The 22752-nt window shown below is 38.7% G+C and overlaps 1 protein-coding gene across 2 annotated transcripts in view; it reads right to left on the bottom strand.

Moving 5' to 3' along the window:
- Window positions 1-2220: 2220 nt before the first annotated feature.
- The window catches only part of prex1 (phosphatidylinositol-3,4,5-trisphosphate-dependent Rac exchange factor 1), a 77341-nt gene continuing 56809 nt past the window's right edge, over window positions 2221-22752 (bottom strand). Inside the window, exons 18-40 of one of the 2 annotated variants that reach the window (XM_060881016.1) lie at window positions 22258-22406; window positions 20816-20901; window positions 19544-19683; window positions 18852-18969; window positions 18256-18431; window positions 18004-18165; window positions 17706-17916; window positions 14875-15142; window positions 13602-13787; window positions 11279-11367; window positions 11120-11202; window positions 10685-10775; window positions 10036-10164; window positions 9901-9942; window positions 8237-8454; window positions 7832-7934; window positions 6859-7002; window positions 6424-6538; window positions 5620-5686; window positions 5187-5362; window positions 3800-3902; window positions 3559-3626; window positions 2221-2882 (exon numbers count right to left, since the gene is read on the bottom strand). In XM_060881016.1, the coding sequence (XP_060736999.1) occupies window positions 2840-2882; window positions 3559-3626; window positions 3800-3902; window positions 5187-5362; window positions 5620-5686; window positions 6424-6538; window positions 6859-7002; window positions 7832-7934; window positions 8237-8454; window positions 9901-9942; window positions 10036-10164; window positions 10685-10775; window positions 11120-11202; window positions 11279-11367; window positions 13602-13787; window positions 14875-15142; window positions 17706-17916; window positions 18004-18165; window positions 18256-18431; window positions 18852-18969; window positions 19544-19683; window positions 20816-20901; window positions 22258-22406 (2967 nt within the window). In that variant the 3' untranslated portion in view covers window positions 2221-2839. Of the gene's footprint in view, window positions 2883-3558; window positions 3627-3799; window positions 3903-5186; window positions 5363-5619; window positions 5687-6423; window positions 6539-6858; window positions 7003-7831; window positions 7935-8236; window positions 8455-9900; window positions 9943-10035; window positions 10165-10684; window positions 10776-11119; window positions 11203-11278; window positions 11368-13601; window positions 13788-14874; window positions 15143-16580; window positions 17481-17705; window positions 17917-18003; window positions 18166-18255; window positions 18432-18851; window positions 18970-19543; window positions 19684-20815; window positions 20902-22257; window positions 22407-22752 lie in introns of those variants that run through there. The other variant, XM_060881018.1, reaches the window with a different exon arrangement.

Below are 22752 nucleotides of genomic sequence, written 5' to 3'. Positions count from 1 at the left end.
TTGATGGATGAAGAAATGTGGTTTTTAATGTGTCTTGTTTAATTGTAAAACCCTTTAAATTTTCAAAATAGTAGTACACAATATCATTTCATAGTTTGTGTAATATTCGCTATAATAAATAAAAGAGTTAAAGAAAAGATCAGCTTGTGAGTTCCTCTCACAGCCCCGATTCCACGTTCAGTTTGATCCTCAAACAGATACAGGGTTGTATCAGTGAGCTCCTGCTTGGTTGGAATTAAAACCTGCAAGCGCACTAACCATTTGAGGACAAAACTGGACACTTGAGTTCTGTGTAAACTCAATGAATAAAACATTCTCTTGACAAAATGAATACCGTTATGACATATTTGAACCTTTTTTTTTTTGTTTGCTTGATAATAGGTAAAAAATTTGAGTAACTAGCAACTAATTGAACCATTTCAATTAACAAGGCAAAATATCTTACTATGTAACAGCATGAAGCTTCGTTATACAATACAGATTATTAAGCACAAGAGTTTAATTTCCATACTGATTTGACAGAACATTGGGTTGATGTAAAAACATTTGATCCATGCCTGTTGACAGTATTTCTGTAGGTGGAGGTGATCGCACACATCAGCCGGCAGTGTGACAACATACAGTATTAACTCAAACCTGTCTGATTTTCATAGACTGTTAATGAGCTGATATTATAGACCGACATGATTATCACACTCATTAAAAAAACTCTTATCAGTACATTCAAACATCCACAGATATTACAAGTTAAAAAGCATCACCATTAAATACTTAAGCTCATTCTATACAAGGCAATTTTTACTGACCATAAGATTTCCATTCCAAGGCTTAGGACTAAGACAACAGGAACGTTATCATGTTTTCCCTGCGCTTACATGATTCAATTTATAAGCTAATTCCAAACTCTTATACTCAAATAATGAAAGTTACAGCATGCGAATCTGGTTTCTTCAAAGCAAGCTCAGTCTAAAATAACAATCATCTGCCTCCGTGCTAAACTCCACACAGCCACTTCCAGCTCCAACTGAAGATCTTCTGCACATATACACATCAGAGGATGTTAAAAATGGACATCCATTTGTTTTCCCTATCCACAAGGCACAGTGAACGTCAGAAACTCAGCATTGCATAACATTGCACACCTTTGTCACAGTGTTTTGTCGGTGATGTGACAATAAAAGACATATCTCTAGTATGTTAATGTCATAGAGGAGCGTGGCTTTCCATAAAAGAAAATGTTATTAAAACCTATTCTGTTCTGTGAGTATTTTTATAACATAACATATGCTCGGTTTATCGGTCTCATCAATAAATAACTATTGAGCTTGCTTTGAGGAACCAAAATGGTAGATTAATGGTAGATACATTTTTTATTTCAGTCAAGAAGCACGGCTATGGTGCATTTTTCAAATTGTGAGTGAATCTCTACTGACCACATGGACACGTGGTTAGCCATTTAAATACTGCAAACAAAGGTAAGTGGAAATACACAACAAGGTACTCCTATTCACATATATAGCATGTACACAAAATGAAAGATGTACAGTTCCATACTGGTTTGTTTTGACATTAATAATTAAATTTAAATTATAGCATGACCATTCCTAAAAAGGCCTGTCTATTTATTTATGTTTACACACATTCACACACACACCTCCCCACACGCGCGCACAGGAAATTGAATAAAATAAATTTCACTCTATCTTAGCATCCTTCAATGATCCCTTTGCTTTGTACAGTACTTTAGCAAACACTGCTGAATAATTTGAACATTTTTTATTGTGCTTCTCAAAACACTCATGCTACGCTCTAGAATAGTTCTATACTGCAACACCCAGAGATTAAAAAAGTGCCAAAACCAGACACAAAAACAAAGAAACGTCTTCGCTTTATCTGATCTGATTAGTAAAAATCTTGAGCGTTTAGTATCCATAGATGTCAATTGATTAACTGAGTAACTTTATTGAGCTTTTAAGTAAAAGGGTCTTCCGTCCTGGATAGGTTACGAAACTCTGACACAAACTGTAACATCAAATAAAATAAAGCTATATATATATATATATATATATATATATATATATATATATATATATATATATATATATATATATTATATATATATATAGCTTTATATATATATATATATATATATATATATATATATATATATATATATAGCTTATATATATATATATATATATATATATATATATATATATATATATAAACTAAAAGAGCTTAAACAGTGTCAGCTTGGTCCATATACTGTAATACTGTCAGAGGAATGCTTTTAATAATTTTTAAGACCTGAAGTGAAGAGAATAAAAACACTTCTTTTGAAGAATACTCTTGGAAAGGAACAGTGCAGGATTGCACATGCTAAGCTACAGTAATTGCACATAATCACCACGTGTCTGAGCAGTGGAAGAAGCGTTAGCCTCGCCAGCTAGAGACGGAACCGGAGAGCTCACCAACGCTGCAGTCCAAGGCAAATTGAGGAACACAGTCTAGTTACAGGTTGTTTAGTAACTCGGTTAAAAAAAAAAGGATCCGTAGTCTTAGGAACGGCACCAATCAGTGGCAAGAAACAAGTAGGTTAAGAGAAGTCGTCTGTGTGAGGAGTCGCTCCTAGCCAACGGCAGCACTGTGGCTAGTCTATTCCCATGCAGGCTGTTGAGACCGTCAGCATCCTGTGGAAATCCTCTCTGAGCCGATGTTTGGTCCAACGGAAACGTCTGCCGAAGGCAAAGTGACCTCTTTAACAAGTCTCACTGTCCCAGAGTCACAAGTCTTTCGCTTTATATTTCAAGTGAACGGTCAAGAGGCTGTGGCGTGAAACTCAGAGATCGCCATCAGAAGGAGGGAGACACAGCTTGAAGAGTCTGGAACAAGCAAAATAAATGACTTCAGCTTTATTCTTCTAATTTTCAGGAAAAAAGCAAAGCTGCCTACACGGTAAACAAAACAATCCTGACAAACAGAGGGAGTAAAACAGAATTTGATCACTATTAAACTAGTGTACTTAGGTGGGAAAGACAGCTCAATGCTTATGTTTTTATACTTATTTTTAAATGCAAAGAGCAAAAATATTAGGAATTATATCAAGCAGCTGTATCTTGCTATTCAGTGCCTCTAGGATTGTTGAGCCTTGGCTGAATGTATGTGTTGTGGCCCAAATCTGTAGTAAATACTTCTCTAATATTGTTAATGTTGCTTAATTTTGTGTTTGTAAAATCCTAGGGGAAAAAACAATACATTGAATAATTCAGAAAAGTTTTTTCTTTTTCTTTTTTGTTTTCTACTGTCTCATAAGATCAAGGTTTACAAATTCACAAGCAAAACTTCCATCATCTGAAGGGTGATTTATTCTGATGTTTTTTTTTCATTCTGCAGATATTTACTGATGATCGTCTGAGTGCTGCTTTAAGCTGAGAAAGCAGAAAAGCCTAGCTTTCAGGTATCTCCTGTATGACCAAACCCAGGGTCAAATAAAACCTCTGCAAAGAGTATTCAGGAAAAAAAAGAGTGATATGTAGCTACAAGTGGAATATCTGATACCTTGGTGCGAAGGCAGGCATCTGGTCCATGACTTTGAGGTTTTTGGCAGAGATATCGACTCTGGTGCCCTGTGGATTAAACACGGATGAACATGTGAACCTGATCTCATGCGAACGATGAACATGCGAACAACTGATCTCTACCTGTATCACCTGCATTGTGCGGTACAGTATAAAGGAGTGTAGTGAAGTGTAATAAGGAATATATAATGGTGTATATAGTATTTAGTGTAGTGTCGTACCTGTTTGCGTAAAATGTCCATAGTTTGCATGAAGCAGCGAGGCATGAGGCCGTGGTTCCTGGCCAGGTTCATGGCCTGCTCCAGGGAGACGGTCAGGGTGCACCTGCACGACACATGCTCCAGATTAAAGGCATTCTGAGGAACACAGCTGAGGATTTGGAAACCCTTACAGCACATTAACTCATATTTCCTATTCTAGCAAGGATTCTGCTCACTTGTCCAAAAAAAAAACGTGCAAATCTGATCAAGATCTTAAATCTGTACATCAAACTACGAATCTGCAAACTCCTTTTGAATTCTAAGTTGAACATATATTGACATAATCTGTAAAGCTTTTACTCGCTATAAGGCATATTCTGCAATTTAAAGTGTAGATCCAGTCATCTTGATTTAATTGGAAAAAGAGAGAGAGAAAGAGAGAGAGACAGAGAGAGAGAGAAGGACAATAAACCACCTCTATTTCTGGTGTTTATAATACCCATAATGTTCTTTTCATATATTTCTGTGAAGCAACACAAATGAAATTCTAAGGACAAGTTTAGTTGCAGGTCCAGAAATATGAACTGGATTTGAAACCAATCAAATCAGCTCAAACATCAGTCCTCCTCAAAGCAATGTGCCGGAAAACAGATCATATCTTATTAAATGTTCTGACACAATGTTATGATGCTATGATGTTGTCATAATGTGAATCAGATGCAGTGCAAAAAATACTGTACATACATAAAACCCATTTAGCCCGGTTGTGTAATGCATCAGCTTGTGTTATAGCCAGTAATTCATGACATCATACCATATTCAATTTCATGACATCATGCGATATCAGATGCCAACCAGATGCAGTGTAGAAACTGCTACAAACACCAACTTCCCACAATTCAGCAGAACAAACGAGGGACAAAATAACACCCAGGCATCATGATTTACTCTCAGAAATGAAATCCTCCTACACTAGTTGTGTCATGGATTTTGTGTATAAGGATCATATCGGGATATGGCTTTCACAAAAGCACTCAGGATGCATTTACGACTGATGTTCTATGTTTTATTACATTTTACTCGTACTGAAACAACATTGTTGCTTTATATTTCGATTCCTAATGAAAAAGTGTCAAAAAAAAAAAAACGAGACCTTGAGATGAAACCAATTCAAAATGGATCCTTCTCTTGGTGACAGCATAGCAGTATAACACCGCAGAAAAATAAAAGCAAACAGTGCTAGGACAGTTGAAAGAATGAGTATATTGCGAATAAGAGTCCTGGGATGAGCAAAAAAAAAAAAGAGTCTTTATTATTTGTGTTTATCTGCTTTGTTGCAAGAGGATGTGATATGAAACCAACCAGATTTACTTTAGCATTAAACCCTTCAGTATTAAGTGGCCGTTACCTCTGAATGCCAGTTGCACACATGCTGATGTGGCAGGCCCCCAGGCGGTTGCACAGCTCCGAGGATACCAGCAGTACGCTGACTCCAGACGGGTGGCCCACCGCACTCGGCTTCACGTTCATGTAGGTCTGCATGAGCCTGCACAGGTCATCCAGAGTGTTGAGAGGACGGAGCAGCTGCAACCCGGAAGGGAAAACAGAAAAAGAAAAATGAGTCTAGCTGATTTTGCCTGAGGTGGCCACATGGGGATGCTCTAGCCATTCATTTCAGATTTTCAGCCTTGACAAAGCCATAAAGGTGTAAATTCTGAATTGGAGCTCAAGGACACTCCAGACAAGAAGCAAACAGTGCATCAATAAAGAATTGTTGTCAACTCAAACAAAACAGACACACACCAGAGAAGTGATCAAACATTCCTGTGGGGTTTACTTACATGATCTATTTTCATAGCGGTTGAATTTGATTCGGAGGATAAATTGGATTTCTCTAAATAGAAAGCCCTGCAAAAAGGTTTAAAGGGTTATCAGAGTGTTGGTATAGCGTTTATTTAAATACATGAAATACATCAACAACTTTCTATAAGAATCACAGCATTACTGAAATAATTTACACCAATTCATTTGAAGTGATCAGCCAAGCAACTGTAAGCCAAGAACAAATCAAATAACTTTGACGGCAGTTGTTGGTGATTCCACCATCTTGCTAGTAAAAACAGAGGAAAGTAGAAATGGTAATAATAACAATATCACTTAGGGAGCTTTCACACTGGTTGTTTTGTCTGAATCAGAGCACAGTTTGCAGTGTTACCGACCCTCAGACTGTCCCATGTGAATGTGAATGAAACACTCATACTCAGGTCTGCACTTGTTCAGGAAGTAAAGTAACCTGTGCATGTGTTTTAGCTGATGATTACATCATTAGTTTCCACAACACACAAGTACAATGACTGGTATGTTTTGGTATACAGAAGATGTGCAGAGTCTTATTGAATATAATAACACCAAACTAGCATGAAAAGTCATGTAGTGTTTTTTATGAGCGTTTGTGATGGAAAAGTGTACGCAAATGCACAAGGGTTCGATCGAATCAAGCAAGTCTGAAACCAGACCGATGCTGTAGGGCTGCTGGGGACAATCAGAACAATTTAAGACCACAGCAAACGTGCCCAGTGTGAAAAGCAGTTTAAACATCCATAGCACAACAGTGTCACAAGGAAACAGAGTGTGTCTAACGCTACCTGAGTCTCCGGTAATAGAATTTGACTTTTTCCAGTGACACAGCGTTGATCCGCTGCTGAAACTCCTCCATGGCCACAAAGTCCTGAGCTGCTACTCCTTCTGGTCGTTCCAATGCTAAGAAGAAGACAACACACACACATATCTCACTTTTAGCTCTGTTTCACCTCTGTGAAGCTGTGAACAGTGTATATGGGGAGGTGGTAGAGAGCAGCAGTATGCCACTAGATGGAAACCAAGATTTATAAAGTGAACAGAATGTTTTCCCAGAACGAGCAGCTTGTGGTTGGCAGCAATTCACATGTTCTCAAAATTGAAGAGTCTGACAGAAATTAGGCAGGTTAGAAGGTGTAAATAAACCTCTTTCACAGAGAAAACTCCCAATTCAAGCTGAACGATGAAGCACTATTTTAAACTGCACTCAATTACGTACACACCTCTGGTGAAAAGAGCTGAGTGCAGCTTGAGGCTGCCTCCATTCTGCAGACGCGTGGGAAGCTCACTGAAATGACAGCTGTCCAGGTAAAGCGTGACACGGATTGCCTGCCGACTGCCTTCGACTTGATAATGCACCGGCATGTCTGAGGACAGACGTGATGAATAGAAGAAGGAGAAATGAAGACAAAAAAAGAAGAATTAGTTTTGTATTTCTGACTACTTCAAGTGTATTTCCAAGCAAGTTTATCCCCCCCCCCCCCTTTTTTTTTTTTTTAAATTTAAGAAGTCATTATCTGGTAGTTAGTATACAGAGAAAAATGATGTGTGTAGATAAAAACAACCTCCTGTATTAAAATTCCAAAGCAAAGGGAACACAAAGGAGCGAAATTCAGCACCTTAGCAGGAAACGCTAACTCGATTACAAAATCCTTTTTGTGTCCTCCAACCAAAACAGAGGCTTTGAGATAAAGGGACAGCACTATCTCAATCTCTGCTAACCATGTTGACATTCCTGAAAGGGACATCTGGAGGGTGTGTGTGTGTGTGTGTTTAAAGGAGAGGCATTTTTAAAAGGAAGGGATTTGGAGATGTAACACTACTGTGGACTCCTGCAGCTGTTCTCTACAGAGAAACACATCATTCTAACTATTTAGAAATAGCAGAATTGTACACCGTCACTTCAAAAGAACTTTGCATTTTTTTTTAGATGGGATTGTTATCTGGGTCTACAGAGCTGAAAGTTATAGTGTGCTATTACTGTACGTTATCATCAAAGAAGCCTTCGACAGTTCAGAGGTAACCTTAAGTAACCTTAAGATACTTTAGTAAAGTCTCACCACACTTTAGAAATATACACGACTGGATTTTAAAATGCTCTGTACTGGCACCGGGTATGGTTTAAATGTAAAGAAGAAGAAACATGCAGAAAAACAGTTAGATGGATAGTGTTAGATGGTATTAAAAGAAGCTCACTTGCAACAAGGCATTCATTCTCCAGTGGTCGGAAGAGCACGGTGACTTTATCGAGATCCTGCAGAGCCGCTTTTGTGTCTTCCAGCATGGTGCGCTCTTCTCTCTGTCGCACGGAAAGAAACAAACCGGAGCAAACTAAATACTTTAAGCAACAATGTACATAAATCTATTCTGAGTCTGTATGGATTTCCTTAATGATATCTGTCTGGGTGTCAAAAGCCCTTCTTATTTGTTTTTTTAAAAAGCTTGTTTGTCTTGCACAATGTTCTTGTTTGCAAAATAAATTAAATTAAATGCATTTGTTTGTCGATATGTTAAATGAGGTGTCCTGGATTTCCAGTACAGGGAAAGATTTTAGTCATGGAGTTGTGGAACCATGGTGTGGAACTGGGTGGTGTGGCTCACCACATGTGGCGAGAGAGTGGACTGGAAGTTGAAGAGCACTCCGATTGCTGAGATCTGCTCCAGCCATTTGTGGCTGACCTCTTTGCAGTCGTCCTCATATTCAGCGTTGTTGTTGAAGCGAAGGTTGAGCGCCCAGAACACTTGTTCGGCAAGTGTGCACAGTGCACCCACAAGGGCCTGGCAGAAAATCGCATCCCGGCGCAACTGCAGCTCTGTGTCTGAGAGAGAGAGAGAGAGAGAGAGAGAGAGAGAGAGAGAGAGAGTGAGAGAGAGTGTGAGAGAGAGAGAGAGAGAGAGAGAGAGAGAGGGAGAGAGAGAGAGAGAGAGAGAGAGAGAGAGAGAGACGACTTGTAACAGCTGGCTGTGATGGAGGCCTCAGAAAAGACAGAGCAAAAGATAGCAACAAGACGGATTAGAATAGCTGACGGAGAGAGAGTATCTCACTATTTACTCCTTTGGCTCCTGCAAAGAATCAGCTGTCTAAAACGTTAGACAATGATATCATATGAAGGATTTCAAGACCTGGCTTTTGTGTCATTCGACATATAAACATTGAGCGCATTGATTATACAATATTGTTTTGGTTGTGTATTAACTTTGTTCTTCTGGAAGCTGCTCTGAGCAAGTGGAGTATTAATTCAGAGTCCTTGGCAGACATGATAGCGTTATGCTGAAAACGTGCCAAACACTCTCAAAGCGGAAGACACAATCCACATTCACACACACACACACACACACAGTGGTGCAGTACATAGTCAGTATGGGGTAAGAGCAGGAGCAGGTCCTGGCAAGAGCCTGTTTGTGGATAGCAATAAGGAGCAGTCGCAAGATCAGATTCCCTCACACTCTCTCAACAGCTTCCATATGCCTCCCACCACAGAGCCCAAGAGACATCTCTCTCTCTCTCTCTCTCTCTCTCTCTCTCTCTGTCTCTTTCTGTCTCGCTCTCTACACTTTCAATTCTTCTCTCACTCTAGATCTCTTCTCGCTTTCAACCTTCTGAACTTTCACTCAGCCGCTCACACAGGACCCCCCCCAATCACACACACACACACACACACACACACACACACACACACACACACAAACACAAACACTTAGGAATGGCTATGGAATGCCAATAAAACAATCAAATATCTCAGCACACACCCTGAGTGTTGCTGGAAAATCATTTAACCATTATGTAACAGAGACTACAGAGGTTTTATACACAGACCTAATACAGGGCACTAACGTTACATCACACACCCTATTGCTGAAAAAGTACAGGAAGTGAAAGTATACCTATATTCCTACATAATAGTATATTAATCTACAGGCAAATCCGGAAGTATTGGCACCCTTCATAAAAACTGAACAAAGGTGCTTTATTTTTAAATGAATATGCAGTGTATTGTATACTGTAGCTTATTCAATGTTGTTTTGAAAGCTTTTAAGGGAAAGGGGAAACACTGCTTTCAATATCATTGGCACAATTTATATTTTCTTATTAAAAAAAACAAACATAAAACGTCTGTCTATAATTTAGAGAATTTAAGTCATTTGGAGAATGATTTTATTAGAGAAATAAAAAACCTTCGGTAATTGGAGAACGTGAATGGAACATGTAGGTAAAAAGGTGGCAATAATTTTTAAATCAACTTTACAGATTATTAACCCCTTACCTGTGCACTTCAGCAAAGCCAACAAAAGCTGATTCCTGCCATCTAAAACACATAAAAAAAGGAATCAATCAAAATCTGTGCAAAGAAATGATTTAGAAACACTACAAAACAAACTACTAGATGCTCTGAACACACCCTCTACGAAGCGATGCAGACTGTCCACTAGGTTTTTGATGGAGCTGGGTAGGTTCCAAGGGTCCTCCTGGATGTTTTTGTGCAGGATGTATCTGCACCGTGCTGTCCAGTCGTCTGCGTGGCGGAATTCTGCCCCCACATAGGTGTGACACAGTCATAATGAGCACTATTCAAGCTCAAATGAAAGAGTGTGTGTTTGTGTGTGTGTGTGTGTGTGTGTGTGTGTGTGTGTGTGTGTGTGTGTGTGTGTGTGTGTGTGTGTGTGTGTGTGTGTCAGAAGGAAGAGGCTCTCGTCTGCGATTCCTGGCAGAAACCCATGTGTGCAGACACACATGAGTGTCTTATTTGAGTCAAGACAAAAGCATTTAATGTCCTCATAGGCTTCTATTGTAAAGATGTTTTCAATTATGACTCCTCTCTAACACTGCAAATACACAGATGTGTGTGTGTGTGTGTGTGTGTGTGTGTGTGTTCACACTCAGACAAACAATCCCAAAACAAGCACACAGTCTATAAAATGAGACAGAGCAAAGATGTGTTGTCTTGCTAGAATTCGGAACGTGGTAATGACTGACCACAAATACACACACCCTAAACACTTTTCCAAATATAGCACACACACCAGTGTTTGCCCCACACTGGGACGTACCTGGCTGAGTGTGGTCAGGGTGGAAATGCTTGGTTTCCTCGCATGCTTTGCTCATGACCGGCCCTTTCAGGAGGCTGTTGATAGAGTCGACCTGAACGAGGAAAAACACACACAGCACAGCAATGAATCCTCCCTTCAGTACGGCCTGCTGCAAATCTGGAGAAGTCTTTGTCCCGGGGGTAAGGGGTAAAGATCAAAGGTTAATATAGGGAGGTAAAAGAGGTGGACACGGTTATCTGAGGAAGCGTGCTGTAACGTGGCAGAAGAAAGGAGAGGAAGGAAGGATAGACTGAGTGAGCGTCACGGGCAGACAGAGAGGAGAAACAGAACAGATCAGAAGCGATAAGGAAATCAGAAGCTGAAGAGAGCTCTGTGAAGATTAGGCATGTGATCAATAAAGAAGACATATTCTGATATATTATTCTGCAAACCTACTTGATTAAAAAGATGCTCTAGACATCCATGCAGCTTGTCCTGTTTGTCCAGAGGAATCTGCATGTCACATGGCAGCTCGTCTCCTACGTCATGATACACACAGGATTAGGACACAAACTCGACCAGAACTTAAAATAAAAAAAGGTGTCTCCGAGGTACCTGAGCCCATCTCATCACTCCCTAGATAAGAGCTGTTGCTTCGTACGCTTGTGTAGGACAGCACAGAGTCTCGGTTACTGTTGCACTCACTAAAACAGCAAACACACAGAAACACCGTCGTCACAATCGTACCCGTTTATCGTCATATTTCAAGTTCAAATATGTATTTTTCAGATGCTAAACCTAGCTTGGAAAACAAAATCTTTATAAATGTGTGTTTTGTTTAATGCTGGTTTGCTTGAAAGTGAAAAATAAAAATAATGAAAGTGAGATTTCTCAAAGCTGAACTTTTTCAACCAGGCATCTTGACACCGGGACTCTTGAGTCTGTACCAAGAATCAGTTCTTTATTTGTTTATTCTCACACAAAACCAGAATGTTTCTAAACTATATAAGAAATATAGAAATATAGACAGATTTTAAACATCAGTTTCTCTTTCTGGGTTATTTCTGTTCTTACTTTTTAAAATTTGTTTTACATTTTTATATATATATATTTTTTTTATTCCTCCATTATGAAGTTTTATTTGCCCTTTCTTCTTTGCAAAGCCCTTTAAGCTTAATTTTAATTCATGCAATATGCTATATAAATAATATAGCATATATGCTATATAAATATTGCAAAAATGGAAATTATTGATAACCATTATTATTATTATCATCGTTATTATTATTATTTTTACTTTATTATTATTATTATTACTATTATTATTATTTAATGAAATCTGAGCTTAGCTGGTCAGTCACTTGGACAAAGATGTTCATTGAAAGAGTTTTACATATAGACAAAAACACTTCAAGTTGAATATATTTTATATGTCAAGGAAGCGTTCTGTCTCTTCTGCAGAAAAACAGCATCCGTTATTCCCACCACTGTACATCATAAAACAGGAAGCTCCATGACGTGCTCTGGGTCTGTGTTAACAAGGTTGTCATAATAACTGAGTACACATAACCAGTGGATTTGCGACAGGGTCATTAAATGTATGTGGGGAGTCTAATAATAAATAGTTTTGTGTGAGATTACAGAATCACGGGTTAGTCTGGAGGCGCAGAGGACAAACACTTTAGCCAAGAATGAACACTTAGCCATGTCTTAACACGCATTCCCTCACACGAGGGAGTGAAACATACAGCAGATGGAAAAGAGCAAGAAAGAGTGAGAAAGCGAGAAAGAAAGAAAGAGAGAGAGTTAGAGTACTAAAGTAAAAATGAGATAAGCACTGTAGGAGTCTTGAATCTCACACATTCAATTCGTGCATGAAACCAGATTACAAAATAAGCAAAGTGTTTTATCCACAGATAGCCCCAAAAGCTGATGTAATTTCTCGGTAATGCGAGGGGGGCTATAATGTATGAGATCACCCACTCAGAAGGTATCAGGCTTTAATGGTTGCTGGCTGTATAATGGCAGAGCTGTATAATGTGTAAGCAGCCAGTCATTTAGAGCTACTGCAGTCAGCATGCTGTTAGTGGTCAGCGTGAGCAAGACCCTGAGCAAAAGCAGCATCCGCAAAATTACAAACACCCCACAGGAGCAACGACGCTGAGGGGAACGAAGATGACGTGAGGTTTTAACCATTGAGCAGAGTAATGGAGCATCTCCACACATGATGCACAATGTGAGCTGAACTTGCTGGAGCAAAATGTGTCAGGTTTAAAAAACATCTGTTCCACAGGAGGAGTAGAGACGTACAGAGAGCAGAATCCACCTGAGGAGGTCGGCTCCGCTGATATACAGCGCACATGCTTAGGTCTGCTGTTTACAATCAGACTAAATTTTATTAAACAAGTTTTTATAGTTTGCTTTCAGGAAAAATGAAGTACTAAAGTGTAAAATTTTGCAGTCTAGCTGTGGCAGGTTGAGTGTTTGTTAAGTCTAAATATTTATATGGACTAAAATGTAATTGTATGCAATTACACTCAGCCATGTTCTTCATAAAAACATTTTGTTCTGCTCACCTGGTTCTAATACTTTGATGGATTTTGTTTCCTTACACAGACACACATCTCTTCACAATGTCTCTCTCATTTTTTCCCAATAAATCGTTGTAACATTAATGCCAGCAAAAGCTAACATAGACGATTTTATGGAGGAAAACATTAGCTAAGTGGAGGCAAGGCTGGATACTAACAAAACAAACTAAAAAACTATAGCTATATAATATGTATATGTTGTTATTGTGCTAAGCCGTTTGTGTTAGACATGCTGCAGTGTAAAACATATCCAGCCGTTTCAAACATCTGTCAAAAGTTAAATCTGTACTTTTCATGCAGTAAAATCTTCTGACATCCTGAATCCTCTCTAGACTTTGTTGTCTCACCTGTAAGAGTCTCTGTAGCTCATGGTGTCATGTCCAGAATCCTCCTGATCATCCTCATTCACTTTGAAGCACACTCTTTTGCTTTGAATGACCTCCTCGTGCCCAGGAGAAGTACACGGCATGCTGTCGTACGAAGGAGGCTCAGAGCTCTGAGGCTGGATGGGACCGGTGATGGAGGACAGGAGCCTATGGCACACAGACACATATTATAGGCAAAGAAAACACATATAAACATGTTAAAAATACCTTGTCGATTCTAAATACCAGGTAATATGTCGATCACAATATCTTAGTTCAAGGAGAATGTGGAAAGCCTACTTATAGAGCAAGAGTTAATAACACGTTGAGGTGTTGCTGCTTTTTTATTTTTATTTTTTATAACCACACACCCACGGCAATTATTTCAATGTGCTATCGAAATACACGAGAGGGGGGAAAAAGTGACAAAAGGGAGAGGCAGGGAAATGGTGTCTCCTTCTTGGTAGTATGTTATGGCTTCAGTCTTGACTGGCTCTGCCCTGCCCATAAATATTTTTAGACTTTCAGAAAAGGCTTCCTGATGTAGGAAAGAGAAGTAGAACAGAGCTGTGGCTGGTGGGGCTCGCTGGTTTCTGGTGTGGTGGAGACACACCCCAATGTTAAAACATGCTATTTGATAAAGGAGACTTTCCCACACACACGAGAGAGAGAGGGAGAGAGAGAGAGGGAGAGTGAGAGAGAGAGAGAGAGAGTACAGTAGGTAAACATGTATATATCTAGTTTGTTTTAAAACGAGAAATACTTTTTTTTAAATGATCTTTTGCAGGTGACTTCTGAGATATTTAATGTATTTGTCACACAAAACAACAAATCTAGTGTTTGAATGAATAGTTTAAATTTGAAATGTCAGTTTTACTGAACACACTGTTTGTATAGAATTTTTTTTTTATGTGAATATTGTTGCTTCTGAACAAACTAAAAACTATTTTGAAGAAGAAAATATTTTTAAAATGTGTGATGTATTTAAGTTTTATAGGAAACTGATAGAAAAACTAGAAACTACAGTATATTTCTAACAGACTGCACACTTTTCAGGGATAAATGATATGATGTGCTAAGTGGGCATAGTGAAAGTATTCTTCAAACCTTCGGACAAAGCAGTAGTGAAGTGAAGAAATGGAAAAAAAAAAACAAATATGTTAATGTTTTTTTTTGTTTTTTTACTACAGTTTAAGACTAGAAATATTGTATATATAATTTGTGTATCAATTAATGTATCAGCTTTCAGACTTACACATCAATCTGAGCCACATAGAGCTTCATCTCCCTGACCGCGATGTCCAGCCGGTTATAAAGGCAGATGTAGTTGTCCTGGCTCTCAGTGTCCTCCTGTTTAAGAAGAAAACTGAGGCCTCCTTCACCCTGTGTGCGCCTGCTGCATGCCTCAACACCTCCATCTATTCCCTCCTCCTCCTCCTCATTATCCAGGCCAGTGCAGCTCCAGGATGGGGCTGCCATGCTTGTCACACAGTGGACCGTGTGGGACATAGGGTTCAGATTGGCTGAAAAAGAAAAGGCAGACTTAAGTACCAGTTATCCTACACAGGAGTCCAAGAAACCTAAAGACTATCCCAGGGGACTCTGAACACAAGGTGAGGGACACCGTGGACAGGATGCTAACTCATCACAGGGTACAATCACACACACTTACACACCTATTCACACAATACAAACAATTTAAAGATGCTAATCAGTGCGTCTTGGCCTGGGGAGGAAACCAGAGTACCCAGAGGAAACCCACGGGACACAGGTAGAACTTCACACACTAACCACTAAGCCACCATTCCCCCCCAAGATTAGGCTTATGTAGATGATGTGATGAAACAGTAAAGATTAAAGCAAGGTATCACACCCTTAACATTAGCATGCTTTTTGTGTTATGTAAAAGCCAGTGTTGTAATGTAACGGAGTACAAATACTTCGTTACTGTACTTAAGTAGAAATTTCACGTATCTGTACTTTACTTCGCTATTTAAATTTGTCAACTTTCACTTTTACTCCACTACATTTCCTAGATAAAATGTATACTTTTACTCCGTTATATTTCCACTAAGCATATTCGTTACTCGTTACTTCATTACACTACAAAATAAAATCAGAAGAAATGTGTGCGACTGCAATAAGGGAGGTTTGGCGAATCACTGCTCCTGGATTGCATTATGCTCCGCACGCTCTATTTCAGCATAATGTTGACAAAGGAGGAGGAAGCACAACTGAAACCGCCATGGAAGCACCTACTGGAGGACCTCGCGTTATCGTAGACGACCACCCTGACGATAGTGGTGAACTCGGTGAACAGGGTGAAGAAGATAACGTTATACACCCGTGGCCGTATTTGCAAGAAATGTTACTTTACTTTGGAATGAAAGATTCTTCCTACCGGATGAAGTGCCTCTTATGCCTACCGAAAATCACTGAAATTTTACTTTTTACTTTTACTTCAAATACTTAAGTACATTAAATATCAGAAAATTACTTTTGATACTTAAGTACAGTAAATATCAGATACTTTAAGACTTTTACTTGAGTAATATTCTAAAAGGTAACTTTCACTTCTACCAAAGTCTTTTTCTAGTACGATACTTGTAATTTTACTCAAGTATTGCTTTCTAATACTTTATACAACACTGGCAAAATCTACTTAAATATGTGAAAAACTAAGGCAATAAAGGTTAATCACCAATTTCTAAAAGTATTGTTATTTCATGGATTTTTTAAAAAAACACTAGTCACCTATATATCAAGTATATGTATCGTAAGAGCTTTGTGTAGTGGTCACAAAAGTAAGTAAAAGAAGTAAAGCAAAGTGTAAAAGGGAAGTGCCATTAAATGCAGAGGGAAAACAGAGCAAATGGAGAGATAAGTGAAAGGTGAAATTTCTAAACATGACAAACCCTTTTGGAAAACTTTTTTCTCAAAGCAATACTATATTTTATATTTAATAATTCAACTACAAGCTCTGATATTGCATGTGACACTTAAACCCTTTGACCTAAACAATGGTACGACTCAGATTGCCACACAGCCTGGAAAAGCTCCTGATCCATGCAGTAATGTCCATCTTCAGAGGAATGTGAAGTATCTCTGACTGTGTCACAACTGCTGAGCACATGTGAAGGGAAGCACTTGAAGCAAACAACCTCACAGAAGAGCCATAACAACACAACTGGTGCAGATCAATGTAGACGCAACCATGTCTAGTGGCAGGTGCAGAAATAAACAAAAGCCAGACATAACAGACAAAGAAGAAAAAATACAGAAAAAAAGGCCACAGAAACCTGACACTAGAACAGATTCTAAATCATTTCTTAGCATGGGGTAGACAATGTAAATTACACATAAAAGTAATAACAAACACATGTACAAACAAAGCACTGATATAAAGTTAACACAATACATATGGTACTGTTTAGCTTGGACTTTATTGGCTGAATCAACCATTTAAGCTAAAGGCCAAACATCAAGCTGTGAAACAATATGAAAACAAATCGTCTGCTTTAAGGTGCAGGAAATGGGAGAGTGTGCTCCTCTGGGATGAGGTGAGCTGACATCACTGAGAACCACTCAGCAGGGCCTAATGGAGTTGTAATGGAAGGTTGATGGAAGCAATTTCAAACTGAGAGCTTTAGAAAGGCTCTGATTTGCTGTGGGAATAGTCATTACAGCAAGGCATGAAATTTACAAGCCCCTCGTGGTTTAAGCTGTATTCTTTAATTATTATTTCATGATGTTTAACTATTAACAAGGGGAGTTTTGTTCAGTGGAATCCTTGTGGCAGGGATGCAATCTAGCTAATTGTCTTGGCAGCCATGAGGTAAGGTGCGTTTTTGTTGGGGAAATCTAGAGAAAAATGAAGTTGCATCTTTTTAGTAATGCTAGACACTACATACTATATTGTGAAACATGGCATATTTCAAGAAAAACGTAAAACGGTGCAAAACAATTTCTAGCCATTTCCCCCCAAACAAGTTGATGGAAATTTCTTAATGTTGGAACCATTTTTTTTTAAACAAGTGTGAGAAAGTGACACAACTACAGTATCAAGTTTCTCAAGTGAATACCAACCTTGGTCTGGGTCAAGGCCAAAAAAGGAGTTCTTGCGCCCGAAGCGGATGCTAAAGGCACGCCCAGCTGATGTGCTGCTCTTGGGGCATGAAACCTGCATCAGGTTCAGGTGACAGTTCGTGGGCACAAAGTCCATGCACCCCAGGGCATGAGGTTTAGTACTAGCCTGCTTAAACATGGGCGAGCCTTTATTCTGCAGCTCATCTGAAAACTGAGGATAGAACAAAATGAAAAAAAATGAGGGGGTGTATACTTTTGAGAAATAACATACAGATAAGATGGGTTTTTCCACACACACCTGTTGGTAGTTACAGATACGTTTGCGTATACTCTCCAGTTTGGTGTCGCAGATATTTCTGAACTCATACTGCGGCATCGACACGACACGCTCGCTCTGAGCAATCAGCTGACTGCAGCTCGTCACAAAATTTGTGTCTTCTTTAGAAAAGGCTTTTAATATCTGAAACAAAGCAAATAGTGTAAAGTCTCACAGGACAGAGAAATACACTAAACATCCCAACGTCCACGATTAATTTTTATGACGTAATACCTTTGCTGTGAGACTGAAGCAGCCCTTTGGCTCCACCATCTTCTCCAGAACATGATGCTTGATCCCAGCTGAGCTCACGTACTCATAAACAACGCCATGTTCCAAGTGCACGTTATCCACCATCATGTTAACCAATGGAATATCTCCAGACAGACACAAATGTTGCAGACCTCTGACTACAATGTCAAATCAACAAGGACAGAATGTGGAATAAGCGATTGCCATTTATTCATCTTCAGTCAAAGCTTTTATCTTATTCAGGATTGTGGTGGCTTCGGTGCTGACGCCCAAAACACTGTGCACATGGGTGTGCCAATCATGTAATATTCACACACTCTTTCACATTCCTCCACTTCTCCAGGGGCAATTTATTACACCCGACCCATTTCCATCTACATTCATGTTTTGGGAGGTAAAAGGAAATCAGACAACATGGAGGAAATCCATGTGGTCACAGGGAGAACATGCAAAACTCCATACAGTTTCGTTTGTATTAGCCTTCAGTTTGGCTTGATATGTATCACTACGGATTATTTAACTAAATGCACACACCCATCCAACTGCCACAACCGCCACAGCCTGAGAAACCACAGTACCTGTTCCATTAGAACAGCCGTTTTCCTCTGTGTCTGAACCATTCTCAGTGAGGCACGATCTGAACGCCTGTTCCTCCACATTGTCATACACACGGTACACCCACTGACTGCAAGCCGGCTTTAATCCATGTACAGAAGAAAAGAGAGCAAAAGTGATACAAGTGATCAATCCAGATGTATGCAATCCAATCCAACAAGAAGAAATATCTGGGGAGCAAAGATTTGCACTCATATATAATATGGGGAAAAATGAAAATAGACCTGAATGGACAGAGAGTAAATGCTTATCAATAAATATACTAAACATGTTGAATAGTAACAATGCATGTGTTAATCCTACAAATAAAATACAGTAATGAGGCAAAATAATCAGTAGAAAGTTGATCTGTGACCCTCACAGTTTTGAAGAATAAAAGAAGAATAGAAGACGGTCTTATAACATCTGAATTAAAACAAATATTCCAAGCAGAAGGAAAAACAAGGCTGGGCTACAGAGGAGTGGTGACTGAATTATTATAACCAAAAGAATCTTAATATGCCCTGGTGATTAAAAAAATAAACTGTGGTGTTCAAACTAAATGTCTTGTCGGTATAAACTGAAGTTCTTTGTCTAGTTCAGTTTGCCTTGAGGGTGCACAAACTTTCACGTTGAACTGTAAACGTAATTATCGGCAGTGGCCAACAGATCTTACCTCCTCTTTCTCATCCTGTTCAGGCTTATAACTGCTGAAATGCTCCAGTACCTCATCGTAGCTGCTCTGGCTCATGTTGGCGCCGTTTACTTTGAGCACGCACTGGCCGGCCTGCAGGCCTGCTGCTGCGGCCTCTGACCCTACACACACACACACACACACACACACACACACACAGAGCAGTCAGAACTGATGTCAGCACACGCAAAATTGAGACATTCTACAAAACACAAGCGAGGAATATCCACTCTTTTTATTATTATTTTTTCACTTTACTTTTTTTTTCTTGCTCAGTAAAACGGTAGTGTGAAAAATGCCACAGTAAAGCAAAAATAAATCAGATCTACTTTGGTTGTAGTAGATCCAGAGTATAATAATAAAAAAGGCAAACACTGTTGAGACTAGGGAATTACGAAGACCATGGCAACCTAAACACAAAAGCCTGAGACTACTGTACAAACCAGTCTGAAGAGAAACACCATCAAGACGAGTGAAGCCACAATATGCCAAGCCAGTATGTAATAACACATGAACTATACTCAAACATGCCTTTCTCAAACACATCTCTGCCTTCTCCTGCACTCTGTAAACTTACACCAAGTGAAAACCCTGTATTTATATGAAAAAGAGATTGTCTTGAATTACATGTTGGCTTTTATTACAAAGAAAATATTGCACTTTTAATTTCTACCCTACGTAGTCTATAAAGCTGCAGTACGTGTAACATGCTGAGGCACTTTCAATAATAAAATCCATCATCAGCCTAGTGCAAATCTCTACCTATGCTCTAAATGTCTTTCTAAATAACTACATGTTTAACGTAGTTCGAAATTCTATTTCGGGCTATTTTTAGTGGTCCAGATGTTTATCACAGAGTACTGCAGTCTCTATTATGAAACCATTTTTATTTTCCTTTCAGTGCTTAGTTTAGAGCAGACACATCTGCTTGACAGGTTAGAGGGTGAAAGGCAATTACATTCCTGCTTTTGAGGAAATGAAAAGGCTTTGTGTGAGAGGATCTGATTAAATAAATACTCAGGGAAACCACTAGTGTCCTTAGAAGATTCACTGGGAACTAAATTTTAAATTGTTTAATTAGAGGAGAACGAGTGAAAAAGAATATGAAATGAACGAGAGGTGAAATTATCATACAAAAAAAAAAAAAAAAAAACATTGCAAAGCAGCTCCAGACATCAACTACACACACACACAAACACACACACACACACACACACACACACACACACACACACACACACACACACAGCTCACCTTTTTTCACTGCATGCACATATGGAGGACAGGATCCTCGCAGTTTGAATGACAGACCATCTCGACAGTCTGGAATCTTCACGAGCCTTCATTTCACAGACAAAGAGAATCCATACATTTTTTAATATTTTATAGAAAATTCCCATATTGATTTACTTCAAAACTTTATGGTCCCATATGCTTTATAGATAATCGGAGATCATTCGGTTACCACATTGCTGTTTTGCAAACCACATTTCAATACTTCATCAAACTGCTGCTATTACATAAGTACATATATATACATATACACTATGCACACTGATAAGCGCTAGTTTGTATTTTGTGTATTTGTATTGTCTTTTGTCCTGCATTGTTTGCACTCGGTTGCACATGATGCACTTTATGTGGCTAACTTTAAATATTTTGAATATATATTAAAATATTTAAAATATATATTTAAAATATATATTTTAAATATTATATATTTTACTTTAAATATTTTGCTGTGTGTTGTTTCATGTAGCTTTATATCATTTTATGTAGCAACATGGTCCTGAAGAAACATTCTCTCATTTCAACATATACTGCATCATCTATATATGCTTGAAATGACAATAAAAACCTTCTTGATTAGACTAGACTTGACATGACCATGTAACACTGTTCTGATGTCTTTAAATTCTACAAACTGATCTATGTCAGAATCCCTTACAGGTGCAGTTTGTACATTTAAGATTAAGTGATTTTAGAAGTTTTTAATGAAAACAATATCACACTGGTTTCAGTATCAACTGAAATGATCTGAAAAGAAAAAGTGGATGTTTGAGTGAAAAGCAGCATACTAGGCCAGGAGATGTCCAGCCTCTATGTCCTTGGCCTGTGATCCAGATGTGGATCCAGCAGAGCAGTTTACTCATAGCACGCACAAAAATACTGTAATGGAACTTATCAACTTATCAAAAAAAAAAATGTGTCTAGTTCAAAGACAGTCAAAAGAATGTATGTTAATTATTTAGAAAATATGCTACTTAAAAATTAAATGCTGAAAGATAAATGAACATAGCAGTATACATTTATTCAGAGAGTCAAATTATACACAGATCTCATCTGTTCAGGGCCTGTTGCGCTAGTCATAAGTGGTCATGTGAAGCGCCACAGCGAAATTAAACATAACCCCTGTCTGTGTTGTTCATACAACAGTTTCTACAGTGGAAGTGCAGAAAAGAGGAAGGGGAGCCAAAGGTTTTCATTACAACTGTAATGTCCCTTAAGCAGTAAACTGCTCCTTTATACATACAAAACAACTCTAAATACTTCCCATATACACATCTGTAGTGTTTATGTCCCAGAGCTGTAATACTAGTAGCAACTCTACCATTTTCCTCTAAGTGCTTGAACCAGAACAGACGTAAACAATGTATGTATTGTGAGTATATCAGGTTACGGCTTTAGAGACTCACTCTTTGTTTTTGGTGGCAACCAGCAGCCTGAGAGAACGGCGTATACAGAAAGACTGGTTGATCATCATCTCCACCTCAGAGAAGGGCCTCAGGAACACCAGGTCTTCATTAATAGAGTAGATCTTCCTTCCTGCTTGCAACCCTGCCATCTACACGCAGTGGAAAACAATGCAGAAATGAACATGCGTTACTGAGCTGTTATTTCAACAACAAGAAATGAAGAATACATTTAGCTCCAGCTGAAGAAAACTCATTTAGGCTCTTAGCGAGGGCCAAGAAAAGCAACAAATTTTTACAATATTATATATTTTTTCTATTGGCATCAAATTACAGTGAAAAAAAAGGGAAGATGGATTTCAGTCTCCATCTCTTTCTACTAAGAATCCAGGGCTTAATTTTCACACTGAATAGGACTTTATGTCAGGTGCCAGAGTGAAAGCACTAAAATAAGGACTATTTAATTATACAGCTGTGATGCTGGATAATGCAGACCTC

This window comes from Tachysurus vachellii, chromosome 11, assembly GCF_030014155.1.
Source record: "Tachysurus vachellii isolate PV-2020 chromosome 11, HZAU_Pvac_v1, whole genome shotgun sequence".
Classification (NCBI taxonomy): Eukaryota; Metazoa; Chordata; class Actinopteri; order Siluriformes; family Bagridae; genus Tachysurus; species Tachysurus vachellii.
The sequence above is the reverse complement of the archived record's forward strand: the minus strand, read 5'-3'. Positions and strand labels throughout refer to the sequence as shown.